General features: G+C 38.9%; 2 protein-coding genes and 1 long non-coding RNA gene across 3 annotated transcripts in view; 2 read left to right on the top strand and 1 right to left on the bottom strand.

The window, feature by feature from the left end:
* ptger2a (prostaglandin E receptor 2a (subtype EP2)) overlaps positions 1-2,515 on the top strand; it is a 48,110-nt gene extending 45,595 nt beyond the window's left edge. The window contains exon 5 of the transcript XR_012592870.1: positions 2,327-2,515. The gene's annotated coding sequence lies outside the window, so the exon portion shown is untranslated. The remainder of the gene's footprint in view (positions 1-2,326) is intronic.
* LOC141762634 (uncharacterized) overlaps positions 1-14,746 on the bottom strand; it is a 53,491-nt gene that overhangs the window by 37,841 nt on the left and 904 nt on the right. The window lies entirely within an intron of this gene.
* LOC141763082 (serine/threonine-protein kinase pim-1-like) lies at positions 4,555-9,349 on the top strand. Its single transcript, XM_074627362.1, has 9 exons — positions 4,555-4,724; positions 4,898-5,104; positions 5,725-5,949; positions 6,332-6,426; positions 7,129-7,170; positions 7,382-7,597; positions 8,135-8,312; positions 8,433-8,612; positions 8,702-9,349. The coding sequence occupies exons 1-9, from the start codon at positions 4,661-4,663 to the stop codon at positions 8,791-8,793; spliced, it is 1,299 nt and encodes a 432-aa protein (XP_074483463.1). The 5' UTR covers positions 4,555-4,660; the 3' UTR covers positions 8,794-9,349.

The following is a 14,746-nucleotide window of genomic DNA, read 5'->3' as shown; positions in this document are numbered from 1 at the left end:
ATTATTTCTTTAGCTGAGAGCAGTGATTTTGAGTTTATTTAGTGGAATCCAAAAGGGTTTTTCAGCTCAAAGTAAAAGTGAAAAAAACTGAAATATAATATAAAAATTAGATTATTGGCATTCTCTTATATCTTCTACATTTTATTCCTCATTTCTAGATGGTATCTACATAATTATGGAGGACGGAACCTGCCAAAATATACAAATGACTCGAGTATCAAAAATAATATTAAAAATAAATGTAGCCATTAAATAATTGATCAAATGTGTTTAATTTGCTTTTTCTATTTATTTACCTTTGTATTAATTCCCTTATTTATTTACTCTTATGTTTAATTACCACTTTGATTTATTTATCATTAGAAAGACAATAAATACATTTAAAAATTCATAAAAAATGTATTCATAAATAAATGAAAAAAATATTTATTATTAGAAAGAAAGTGAATAAATGCATTTTAAAATTCATAAAATAACAAATAAATTAAAGAGAAAAAATATAAAAATAAATACCTAATAAATAAATGAAATGAAGTGGAAATCAAACAGGAGAGTAAATAAATAAGCAAATTAACACAAAGGTAAATAAATAAAAAAGCAAATTAAATAGAAATATCAATTTATGTCACATTTTATCAATAAATGAATGACTACATTTATTTTTAATATCATTTTTGCTACTTTTAAACGCATATTTATCGAGCCATTTATTTATTTACTTTTGATTTTGCAGGAGAAGCAAAAATTAAGTAAAGCAAAAAGTAAAATCTATTCATAGAGCTGTTAGTTTCTGTGACAATATATTTCTGAAAATGTGCACTAATAGGACATTTTGTGCGCACAGGTTCTTCATAACACAATCAGATACAGAAGTACCCATATTATTTGTAACTATGGTCATGAGTTTACTACACCGTGGGGTGATTTAATAATGTTATTGGCTCCCCCTATTGGCTGACGTTTAGGGTGACCTTTTCATCCTAAATTGACCTTTCCATCCTAACCACAGAGGTGTTTCCACCTCTTCTTTATTAGTTAGACGTCTGCTCAGCTTGATGCTGGGTGGAGTTAGACTGGAAGTTACGTGAGGTCATCAATTTTCATGAACTAATAAGGTGTAAATTGTCCAATATTGTGCAATGAAATTGAGCTTTTAAAAAGAGGTTGTTATCTTTTAGAAGGAGTAGATGTTTACCGGTAAACTCGGCTCCGTTAAGTTTAACAATGTGTCAACGGAGGTTTTCCATGGACAGTAGGAAACACTTGAAAACTATTTGCATCGTCTGTCATTTAAAATGTAGATTAACTTATCAAAGACATTTCACAATTAACTCAGTTCTGACAAATTCATCACAAATTTTACACAGCTGATTTAATGAAATCACATGTGCATAGACGTGCTGACCGTTGGTGTTTCGAGATGTCAAACGGTAATGTCACACATTGTACCTCAGTTAATTCAGCTTAGTTCACAGAAGAGCTGTTAAAGTTAAATATCAGCCGAAATGGAAATTCTCTCTTTAGGAGTCATACAAAGTCATGCGTTACGATTTAGGAGTATCATATGTCTAACGGGGAACCCAGATCGGTAAAATTGAGCAATATGTTAACAGAGTCTGGCAGTAACTAGACTCCCGAGACCTCCAGTGTGTATTTTCGGATCAAGGGGCAGTCCCCCATGTGTGTGACGTTATTGGTTGCATACGAGGTGTTTCTGGGAAGAGATCTGATCTCAGATATGGGTTACTTCAGACATGACTGTGAACAGTGTCTTCCTGTAAGGAGTGAATATTTGCACTGCTGATTCACTGACTTGTCTCATGATAAAGATTTGGTTCAATGGAATTATTAATCTACACGTCTTAAAATAAAAACAAATTCTAATCTTTTTCAAGCTTCATCTTCATTCTTTCCCTGTGACTTCTTCTTCTTCTATTTCAGGGTTTCCTCCATAGGAAACTGATAATTAACCTCCGTATGGTGTCTAACCTGAAGTCAGTGGAGAGGGTTTTTTTTCCAAACACATTAGCACCTGATTGGGACTGATTGGGCTGTTTGTCTAGACAGACAAAAAAAACAACTCAGGTTATTTCTTTTGCAATTTGCTGCTCCGACTAATTACTGCCGCTGTAATTACAATCACCTCACTCATTAAATATGTGCCCTTTGCTGTGTGGTGTAACGCTGGTTTTCCCTGAAGCCTGATATTATGTAAAAAACAGCATCAGAGTTGGAGGAGCTGAGGTCACTATCACAAGCATAATATTTCATTACATAAACATGTAATATCTTCTTCTGATGTTAACTGAGGTGCGCTTTATTTCAGGCGCCACTATATGGAGGACGGAAACTGCCGGACCGCTGGACGCTCTACGCGGCACCGAGTCCTATGATGGAGAGAACGGGTTTGGCGACGTATCCGATGTCAGGGTGCCGCAGAGAGCGTGACGCGTTTCCACGCTTCCAGACATCGGCCTGGAAGTTCCAATATAATATATGTAGTATATATACTGTATATATAGTATAAAACAATGTGGGAAACATTATCTGTGTCCCAAATCTATACTACCCACTAATTCTAAGCAAGTTTAGAGTACATAGTGTGTTCACAGTAGAAAAGTGACAAAATAAAGTACTCAAAAACACTTGATTTTTTAATGTAATGTTTTTTTGACAGTGAAAACTCATCAGTGTCCCTACGCCCTTCATGGTTTATTTCTCTTTCTCTCTCTCAATAGGGGTATTGCAGAGAGAGGAGAGGTTCCCATGGCAACCCAGTGTGTCACCAATGGCAGCTGGCCAAATATTAGCAGTGACCTCTAGGGCTGATAAATTAAACATACTAATAAAAAACACTATGTTCTCACATTCACTCTCATACATTTGTCATGATTGCTCACTGACTTCCTGAAGACCATGATGACAATACCGATTTTCCCGCAGAAAAAAAGAAACATATATTGTTTTTCCCTCCACTGAATTTACGGAAGGGGAACATCACTAATGTATATGTAATATGTCATATTTTCTTCAAATCTCCTCAGCATCAGCAAACTTTTTCCACTGCAGCTACTGCAGCACATGCCTTTTATTGTTCCAGACTGCATTCCTATTTTTACGGTAGAGTGTACCAGTGTGTTGGAAAAGTGTGCAGCACAATGGAAAGATAAAAGAAGGAGAGACTGGATGTTCAAGACTTTCAAGTCCAACATCAAGACTTTATTGCCCTCATCAAATCAATTGCGAATGGTAGGAAATATTTTTGTGCAGACTCACGGGCAGGCTAGAAGTCAGCACAGCAAAAGGACAGATAAAAAAACTGCAGATTCACTGCTGCAGTTTGGTTGATAGTTCGACTTCTTATAATGCAAACATACATACAAGTTGGTAGACTTTTGGACTTCTGGTCAAAGTTAACGCAAATCTGTTTTAATGACACAAATTTTTTCAACGCTTAACTCTAATTTCTTTAATTAACATTTAATTGTTTTTAGGTTGCAACTTACTGGCATCATATGAAACTAGGAAACCTAAAGAATCCATTGGTACCAACCATGTCATACTAGCGAAGGAGGGTAAATAACGCTCCAAACTTTGGCTAAATGTTGGCGAGGAAAAACTGGCATGGCCATCTTCAAAGTGGTCCCTTGACCTCTGACCTCAAGATATGTGAATTAAAATGGGTTCTATGGATACCCACGAGTCTCCCCTTTACGGATATGCCCACTTTATGATAATCACATGCAGTTTGGGGCAAGTCATAGTCAAGTCAGCACACTGACACACTGACAGCTGTTGGGCTGCAGTTTGCCATGATATGATTTGAGCATATTTTGTATGCTAAATGCAGTACCTGTGAGAGCAGCATATTTGCCCAGTTCCATGTTGATAAGAATATTAAATACTCGACAAATCTCCCTTTGAGTTACATTTTGAACAGATAAAAAATGTGTGATTAATTTGCGATTAATAACGATTAAATATTTTAATCGATTGATGGCCCTAATTTAAATCATGGTTATTATGGTTTCAAAGTCCATTTTTATTTCTGCTACTGTAATAATCCAACATGGTCGATTTTTTTTTTTTTTTTTACACATAACATAAACACAGTTATCACAGTAAGTCAAATAAAACACTTGATTGATGATTTCATAAGTTATCAGCTTTATGTAGCCTAGCACTCAATATTTTGAAACGCATTATTTTGTGATTGTGAAATGTAATTATTCATTAATATGTAATTTCGCTTTGGCAATAATGTAACCTGAACATTCATGCCAATAAAGCTTATTTGAATTTGACTTGGCATTCTAGAGTAGAACTGTTGAACAGTAGAATGTTGTGAGGTCATCATTGTGTGGCCACAACATTCCAGAATCCAGCTCTTGAGAAGATACAGTCAACGGTGAACCGTCACTTCAACGGTGAAATTCAACGGTGAACTGTCACTTCAGCGGTGAACTTCAAACTTTTGTGCATTTCAACGGTTAACTGTCACGTCAACGGTGAAATTCAAATCATTGTGCATTTCAACAGTGAACCGTCACTTCAACGGTGAAATTCAAACTTTTGTGCATTTCAACGGTGAACCGTCACTTCAACGGTGAACGTCAAATCTTTGTGATTTCAACCGTGAACCATTACTTGTTTGAGAGTCATGGCTTCAAAACTCAGAACAAGATCAACAGGAATTGTTCATCCGTCCTGCAGTAGAAATCTGGGTGAGTAGTGATACCAAAATACTGATGAGAACTGCAGTCTCTCTTAATTTAATATCCATATGATTTAGCTGCTAGGCTAATGACTACTAATGCTGCTTCCTCCCTAAGTCACGCAGACAGTAGATATTGCCGTAGATTACATCCAGCAAAAAAACATTTTTCTGTTCTTGCAGGACGCCACACTGACCCCATCATCAACGCAGTCAGAGACTGCAGGTCAGGTGGAAAGAGAAAGTTTGAGGAAAGCCCTGAAAAAGCGAGCAAGAGGAGCAGGACGATTCAAAGTCCCTCCGAGGGCATCAGACAGTCATTCGGAGGGCCTTCATCAAGTGACGCTGACATTTTTGTCACAGCGTATACTGATTTCTCTGACAACACAGGTTAGATGACATAGAAAGATTCATTACATCTGTGTTCTATTAACTAAAATCTCAGAGGATATTTTGTTAAGGTCCGGTTAAAGCAAAAATAAATGTGTCCTGAGTCTGTCACACCACAGAAATATGTGTTATTAACTACCCAGCCACATTCGAATGTTTGTCTATTTGTCTATTAACACCCTGTCTATTTAATAGCACCTGCATTAAAAAAAATCACCAAGTATATAAAAATTAGTTTAAAAATCGTGACAAAATAACCAGTATTCTCTGCTGTGAAAAGCTGGGGGCGTGTCCGCTGAAGGTGCTGAAACCACGTTCCAATGGGGACACTTCTTGTTGGCCATCTCACTCGCTGCAGTGCGCTAACTTGCTATGGGCAGAGCATGCGGACCAGAGCGGCGGCCGAGATGGCCAACTTCCGGTTTAGCCCTATGCTAACTTTGAATGGGGATGAAATAATTCAATCATGCGGCTTTTCTAGACTTTCCACAAATGTTATCGGACCGAATCGATCAAATTCTGATAGTGAAACGAGTAAATTCACAGGGATTCTGAGTGACGCTCAAAGCAATTCATTCACCGTTTAACAACTTATTTTCTAACATGTATAATGTTTTTAGAAACCTTTTTTACCGCTGAGGATGCTGGGACATCGAAACCCGCCAGTGCCCGCGCCAGCACCAAAGCTGAGGAGAAGAAGAGCAGGAAGAGGAAGACTGAGGAGACAGAGGGATCCAGTAAGAGGAACAGAATGACCCCCAGTCCCTCTGAGGACCTCAGTCACCAGGCCACCAAAACTTCTAGCTCCTCCTCGTACGAAAGCACCCGCTCCACTGACAGCAGAGGTGAGTAGAGATAGAAATACGTGAAACGTTGATGACATTTGTGTTCCATCAGTAAATTCAGTTGAGTTTACTCTTCATGGGGAGTACTACTAGCCTGGGAACACTGTTGTATAATGTCTAGTGGATGTTGATCAGCGGATTTTGTTACTTTTGTACAGAATCAAGACTGTTTCCAGTCTTTATGCTAAGCTAAGCTAATCGTCTGCTGGCTCAAAAGGTCAAACTGTTCCTCTATCGTTCAGTCTTGGGTTTTTGGATTCATATTGGAAATATGATTCAATTTTAAATCAATACAAGTTACTGTAGTATTAAGGGTTAGTTTGGAAGTGTAATGAAAGTTCTAAACAAGTGCAGTCAAAGTGTTTGTGTTTTGTTTCTGCAGATGACTTTGAGGCCAGATACAAGGAAGAGGAATTGCTGGGTGAAGGAGGCTTTGGGTCGGTCTTTGCTGGCTACTGCAAAGATGACAATCTGCCTGTAAGACACACACACACACACACACACACAGAATCCATGATTCATGTATCCACTCTGTATGTAGTCAACGTATCCTCATACAACAGTTTGTATGATATCTTACGAAAAGTTATTCCTCATTTGAATGTCTAGCAGAACGTGACGCATGTCAATTTCTGCTCCGGTCTTTTCAAAATAAAAGTTAAGTTTAGGAAAAGATTGACTTGGTTAAGTTTAGGCAACAAAACTACTTAGTTAGGTTTAGGCAACAAAACTATTTAGGTTTAGGAAAAGATCGACTTGGTTAAGTTTAGGCAACGGAAGTACTTAGTTAGGTCTAGGAAAAGATCAACTTGGGTTGATTAGGTTTAGGAAAAGATCGCGGTTTGGGTTAAAATAACTCTGTAAGTGCCGTAACTCAAGTACAGAAGTTACGAGACAAATCAACGTTGACTTCAGGTTTCACACAGGGTACAAACAGCGGTCTGCTGGGCGAAATTCCATCTTTTTTTAACCATCCATCCACCCCGTTCCCTCCCTACGCAGCGTTTGTCAGTCTTTATACTTCCTGGTTCCCAATTAAGGTGGATTACATACAAATTGATTTCATGGGATATATACAAAGTATAGTGCATTACTTTTTCGTAGGTATAGCTACGAACGATGTATGACAACAGCCTCATGTAGTATAAGCCAAACCAAATGTCTGTTTCTGTCCCGTAGGTTGCCATAAAACATATCCACCAGTTTCTGAGCACAACAGTGGTAAGATATTTGTTCTTTGTCCTAATACCAACAATCTACATTATTTAAATCACTTGGGTAACATTTCTCTTTTTATAATGACTACAAAGGGAACATATGCACATGTTCCTCTTGTACCTCATAGAATCTAACAGTTAAAATACTGTTAACTTTTGTATATGTGTCCATGAAGGTTTCATTATTTGCTTTCTCTTTCACTCCATGTCTTTAGTGTCTGAACGGGGAAAGTACAATACTCCCTTTGGAGGTGGCACTGCTGATGAAACTCCAGCCAGCCGAAGGAGAGACCAGTGCAGTGGTGAGCCTGCATGACTGGTACGAGCTGGGCGATGAGCTGATTATCATCCTAGAGAGACCCGTCCCCTGCATGGACCTGCAGAACTATATCAAGTCCAGGGAGTCCCCCCTGCAGGAGGACGAGGTTAAAGTAAGTAGCTGATGACGTGTGTGTTTCTGTACGTGTGTCCGCGCCAGTGGCGGCTGGTGAGGATAGGAACGGCGTTGTGTTATTTTATTTAGTAATTTCTCTTAAGTTACACTTGCACCTCCATTTTATGTATGCGCTCAGTGCTGCTTGATGGGCATACATGGGATTCAGAACTTTTAATTGTAATTCTGTAAATCTTTTAATCTGGAAAGCCCTTTGCACTTAATTTTGAAAAATGCTATATAAATAAAATGATGATTATTGAGGCTGCCCCAGCAGAGCGACGCTCTCCATCCACTCCCCGGCGAGGTCCTGGCGCTGCCGCGCAGGCAGGCTTGGAATTTAAATCATGGATTTTTTCCAATGAAGAGAAAAAATATTTTTAAGAAATGATATTTGGTAATGCTTTATTTCAACCAATTACTCTTTTTTTAATTGAATTTTTTTATATTTTGATCGAGGAGCAACCTCCTCTGCCTCCACCGGTCCACACCCACCGTGTCACACATTCTTCATGTCTCTTTCTCTCTCCCGCAGATCATAGCAAGACAACTGGTGGATGGTCTCCATGAGGTCCACTCAAGAGGTGTGTTCCACAGGGACATCAAGCTGGAAAACATCCTCATAGAAACCGGCTCTGATGTCCCACGTGCCAGGCTCATTGACTTTGGCTGTGGCACATTTCTGTCAGAGGAGAGGTACACTACAAAAAGAGGTAGGCTGTCGTTCTTATGGTTCTGTTCTCTGACACAACCCAGCATCTTTGCCGTCTCTGTCCTCTACTTCCGTCCCTCATCCATTAATCTTTGTCTCTGTGTGGCTGTATGTATTGTAGGGACCTTTGTGTACCGGTGTCCTGAGTGGTTCAAGCTTGGGTGGTACACTGCCGAAGGTACCAATGTGTGGCAGCTCGGTGTGGTGCTCTTTGAGATGCTGCATAATGGAAGGCTTCCCTTCTATAACGCCTTTGAGATCAGCAATGAAGGACCTAAAATCAGTGCCAGTATTTCCAACGGTAAGTCATAAACGCACATGCAGTAGAATCAAGCACACACATAGAGTACAGCGTTTGTATTTAAACATGATTCCTTTTCATATGTCCAGACTGCCAAGATTTTCTACTGAGCTGTCTAGACAAGAGGCTAGAGGACCGACCCACCCTGGAGACTCTTAAATACCACCCCTGGCTGATGTGATCCACGGACCATGGACATTGTGCACATCGTTAATCGTAATGAAGGGGATGTTGATCTGTTGTCCTGAAAGGTCCGTTCAGGACAACAGGTGGACATCCCCTTCATCCACGATTAACGCTGCTGTAGTCCCCATGTATGGCTCCCACTGCGCTCTCTTTTGAAGCAGCATAAGCCAGGCCGAGAGGCTGTTGGCGTCAAGGTTCAGGCCTATGTTTACGCTTCAAAGACCCAGCTGTCCGTGGAGAGGGGATCTCTCTTTGAATTGCCTCTCCCGAGGTTTCTCACCGAGTTTTTCCTCGTTTTCTTAGAGAGCTGGAGCTGGATTGAGAGCGTACTGATGGGGGCCTCAGTTATTTTATACATGGGACTACAAAAAATAGACTTGAAGTGAATTCAAAATATCTGCAGCCCTGGATGAGAGAATTTAGCACCGAGCCCCACCGGAGTAAGAAAAATTAATAACGTGAGGGCAGCATGGAGGTGCAGTGGTGATCACTGTCAACTCACAGGAAGAAGGCTCTGAGTCTGGATCAATAGATAAATAAATCAGGCCTCATTCCCTCATAACAACTTCTTGACACAGTTATTTATTTCTACTATTGCATCTTAATATTTTTGAGGGCTGGATTGCATGAGATTATCCACGTGTTCATGATAAATTGCAGTTAAGATCTTGAGATGTGGTGGCCAAAGTTGGAACTACAGGTCATGTGATACATGGGACCCAGAAAGACTATTTGACAATCTGTCCAAAAATAACTGCTGGAAAATGATTGAGAAGCTTTAACCACTCACCACAGGCTCGGTGTTGGTTGGTGCTGCAACTAGTACCGACAGCCTCAGAGTCATTTGCAGCAGCTAGCTACTAACGGCATAGGTAACAACAGCAGCAGGCTCAGAAATCTCATTTTAATCTATGCAGCTGTCTGCACCGCTTCCATGCAGGCTCGCGTCTCACCATCTCACCGCGACCTGAGGTGTTTATTTACCCTTAGTACTTGTAAATGCAGTTATGGTCTTTTCAGACAGTGCGACAGACAATATCTGCGTTTCAGAGATGGAGAGGAAATGTTGCTATGGCTCACAGCTGCGGTTGGCATAAGGCTAAACTATTAGCAACCATCTCCGAAAAGCTTTACTTTACTGTAGGATAGTTAACTATAGGCATCCAAAGATTCATACGCCCTCAATTTATTTTTACAGCGCTGCCGTTGGCCATCATCCCGCTGGTCGGACGGCTGGCTACTTAGCTAGCTTGTTAATTCCACCATGCTTTCATGCGACGACGGTCACAGAAAATTAGCCCAGCAGTGGGCTGGGTCTAACGGTCCCTCTGCCTCACTCCTCGGATCCTCTGTGTGTGTGTGTGTGTGTGTGTGTGTGTGTGTGTGTGTGTGTGTGTGTGTGTGTGTGTGTCTGTGAGAACACAGATTATGGGATGTCCCGTAGGAGTTTTAGTGAAATCATGGTTGAGGATTTGATCACAATCTCTGAGTATATATTCCCACACACAGGAACATCAAGTTCACACACACACACACACACACACACACACACACACACACACACACACACACACACACACTAGACACAGTCACGTTCTAAAAAGTATTCCCAACAAAGCTCCATTTCTCTGAAAGCCTGCTCCCAGATGGCCGGGATCATTGTGGATGTCATACACATTAATGACGTAGATATGAGAGACTCATGAATGTGAAGGTTCAGTCTTGAGGATGCAAACCGGACACAATGAAACCAACCACCTTCAAGACAAATATGATCTTCTCATATCTCTGCTGTGTTTCTGCCTCCCCCGTCATCTTTGCACTCGTGCATCTGGGTGCTATTATGCCATCGGTTCGGTGCGATTGCGTGCACTGACCCTATAATCAAGCCACACGTGCCTGCATGTGTGCTGACTTACGCTTGCTTTTGATGCAGACTCCTGTAAAGCTGCTTCACAGATTGTGGTGACTCATTGTGGTCTGTGTTGTGCAACAGCTGAAACTTTTTCAAAAGGAATAACAGTTCATGTGAAATTGCCCTTTTTGCTTAACTGAAATAGTCTGCTTTCACTCAGGATAATGTATGGTAATGTATGTCAGCATTAGCCATGCTGGCTAACAACAGTGGACCAAAAACTCAATGTATTGTAGGGCTGGGGAAAAATCGATACAGCGTAGTATCACGATATTTTGCATAGCAATATTGTATCGATACACAAATGTCAAGTATCGACATATTTATCTATCTCTTGAAGTATCCATTCTGTCTTTCAGAGGTTGTAGCGGACAAAGTTCTAAAGCTAGACTGAATATACTGGTATCATATAAAACTAAAAAATCTAAGGAATCAATCGGTAACAACCATGTCATGTTAGCTTTTCGGGAACAACGCTAAAGTGTTGGGATTCTGGTGTGTCAATTTATTTTATTGATTTATTGATTTATATTGATTTATATTTATTAATTATTTAAAGTGTATAATTTATTATATTTAGAATTTTTACTTTTTATATTTCATATTTATTTTTTTCTATTATTGTTATTATTATATTATATATATTTTATTATATACTGTTTTTGAAAAAAATATCCAACGGTGATTATTTTGACTGGTATTGCAATTGCGATATGATTTGCGATATTAGAGAGAATGATCATTTTTACAACATTATTCTCATTTTCATTAAAAAAACATATAAAAATGGTTATGGTGTGATTTTTGCGGGGATTTGTACCAAACAAAGATGTTTTGTTAAGTCTAGAATATGATGTGTATGCCAGGACATTTCTGCAGCACCATTATATCTAATCTAAAATTGTATTTTGACACATATTCCGCCTTTGAACAAATATTGCTCCTACTGCGATTTGGAAATTGCAGTAATAATGCGATTTTTATTAATTTTGATTAATTGTGCGGCCCTAGTTTTAAATACTTTGCTTCTGAATTTACAGTTACTATCCGTTATTATATGTGCATATTACAGTTTTTGTTATGGTTTAGACTGTTATAGTCATTTTTCTTAAGGAAACAATAAAAAGTATGATTCAAAGACATGAAACTGTCTGCAAAGGTTAACAGTGAACGCACCGCTTGAGGCATCAGGCCTGTGTATGTGTGTGTGTGTGTGTTGTCCCTCAGAAATTGAATAATATACATGGTCTGCTTACGCTAATGTTATAACTCACATGTAACTCAGGGGTGGGAGGTTAGTCCACAATCTAGTTACATATTTGATCTACGCAGGGTCATTTCCCGACTGATGGATTGCGCTGACTCAGGTTTTTCCGGGATGCGGCAAATGCAATTACTTTGTATGTTCGTCTGTTTGCGCACGCATGTGTGTGTGTGTGTGTGTGCGACCCTCGGATAAAAAAGGCATACACAGGCTCACACACATACTGTATGTTCACAGATAAGCACCACATCTCCCTCAGCATGTTAACAGTGTGATTCTGACACGAACAATTTACCAAGAAATGCTACGACAGATTTAATCTTATATGAGCCAAAGTTAATCTATGAAAAGATAAAAAAACAACACCTGTATCTGTGACTCAGTAAGACCCACCATGTCATTTTTATTTCCCTGTTAAATTTTTTATTAATTTAAAGTTATTTTAAGTATGGCTCCTGCTTTAATAATTCTTCAATTTACACAGTTATTCCAATTTTTAGCAGAGATTTGCTCTCCAAATCTGTGTGCTGGATTTTTCTGACTTCCATTTATGTCCATCGCTCACTTTATGCTCCTCTGGGAAGCCAGGTAAAAGAGTTTAATAAGTAAGTATGTAAATTGTTAAAATAGTATGCATATTTATAATGTTTTTATTGTTAAACACAGGCCATTTCTGTAGAGACATTAAATATGACAATAGAATAAAAACAATTTTGTCCGGCACTTTGTAGGCGGCGTTTTACTGGCATCCGGTAGTCGCTTTCAGTCCAAAATGAGACGTTGCAATGGAACGAACAATTGACTTTCACTTCTTGGCAATATAGTGTACGTTCTTCGGGGGTACTCAGTTGGCTGCAATCTGCAAACCACACTGCTACATGTCGCTAAATCGTACACACTGTCCCTTTAAGTAAGACTTGTGCTTTAATAATTCTTCAATTTACACAGCATTTCCAATTTTTTAATATAGCACTATTATTATGAACAGCACAAACGCCATTTTCATAATATGTCATTTGCTAAATTTATGTAAATGTATGTAAATGCAGGAAATGCATTCACTCACACACTTCTGACACTAAACCCTCGCCCCGTGGTCAGAATACATAGAAGCTTGTAATGAACTATAGGAAAAGGGACCATAATTACAAAGAAAATAGGAGACATTCAAATTGCCGTTAAATAAATGATTAAAAAACCTTTCTGTCTAATACAAACATGTCTTCTTAGAGAGAACACTGGGTAGCTCGTGCTGCCATTTGCAGCCATAAGCAGATTCTGAAATTGGCATGTGCAGGTTTAATTTTTCATCATTAATCAATCAAACTGTCTGCAGCTACATGGATTACTGCCACAGTTATCTAGCTAACTGGACCGCTACACCATTATTGCATGCGTTTGATTCTCTTCTCAGCTGCGATGGGAGGAGTCAGTTTACCAGAAAAAATCTGCAATCAGCAGGAGAGCTAACTGTTAAAACTCCGCGACAGCAGCTATTTCACTTTCTGACACACGAGTTGAGATCAATAAGCTCTTTAAGCCCTGAACTCTGACATAATGTTATTTTATTAGGAAATGTTTTTTCCAGACAGGATAACTGATGTAGAACCTCAGGATTTAATCCTGTTTTAATCACTGGCTCTGCTGGAGAAACTAAACAGATACTGTACAGGGAAATCCAGCCATCTGCGATGTATAAACACACACCGATTTGCTTTACCTTGGCTTATATCGTGTTTTCCTGCTCCGCTCAATACAGCTTTGACACTGATCGACTTGAACAACGTAAAGCAAGCTGACCTCATGAAGGAGAAATCCACTCCAAGACATGAATCATTGGTTATTTGAGGACGACCTTCTGTCAGTTATCTTGGCCTTTTGCAATGCATTTCTGATCAAATGGTTTGAAATATTTCTTAAATAATCTCTCAATACATAAAATAATCTGTCATTTTAGAGTGGATTTTCACCCCAAATTGTTCTTAAAAGAATACAATATGCTGAAACGTTATTGTGGAATTTTTGCCCAATTATGCCAAAAATATACTGCCTACTGCCACTTCAATGCACTTCCACGTTGACTTCACTTTTCAGACCCGGTTAAAGATACAGGGGGCCAGTTAAATGAACTCTGAAACTACGTGCTAAATTAAGAAATTCATGGTGGTGTAATACAATAAACCATTCGACTTAACTTTTAGACAGCAGCAAAAACAAAGAAACAATGCACATATCATAGATACATGACTTACACGCGTATTCTTATGTATTGTATTAGCATAAAAAATATACTACAAAGCTTATAGTCTGATACAGGTATCAGTACTGAATACTGAGAAAGTCTAAAAGTTTATGTTGACATCAAAAAGTATCAATGCATGTATTAAATACATGACTTACACTTACTTATATCAGATATATGGTTGCCATACAAAAATTAGCCAAGGTCATTACTCAATATACAGCACAGCTTAATAACATAACAGGTAACTTTAGCCTACATAAGATTTATTTATTTTATTTTATTTAACCTTTATTTAACCAGGTTAGTCCCATTGAGATTAAGAACCTCTTTTCCAAGGGAGACCTGGCCAAGACAGTCAGCAGCAACAACACAAAGTTGCAGACACAAATAGAGATAAAATACAATTCACAAACACTAAAATGTGCATTAAAAGAGAACTATCTAAAGACAAATGGGGGGACAAAAATGAACTTTTCTAGGAGTCAGCTGTACAGAAAGGGGGCTAAAAACCATAGAGTCTGCTT

Source organism: Sebastes fasciatus, chromosome 24, assembly GCF_043250625.1.
Source record: "Sebastes fasciatus isolate fSebFas1 chromosome 24, fSebFas1.pri, whole genome shotgun sequence".
NCBI lineage: Eukaryota > Metazoa > Chordata > Actinopteri > Perciformes > Sebastidae > Sebastes > Sebastes fasciatus.
Note: the sequence above shows the minus strand (reverse complement) of the source record. Positions and strands in the feature narration are given on the sequence as shown.

Coding starts and splice junctions, on each gene's coding strand:
- LOC141763082 (XM_074627362.1), top strand. CDS start 4,661: ATGGCTTCAAAACTCAGAACAAGATCAACAGGAATTGTTCATCCGTCC. Junction 5,950..6,331: donor CCGCTCCACTGACAGCAGAG/GTGAGTAGAGAT, acceptor TTGTTTCTGCAG/ATGACTTTGAGGCCAGATAC. Junction 8,613..8,701: donor CAGTGCCAGTATTTCCAACG/GTAAGTCATAAA, acceptor TCATATGTCCAG/ACTGCCAAGATTTTCTACTG.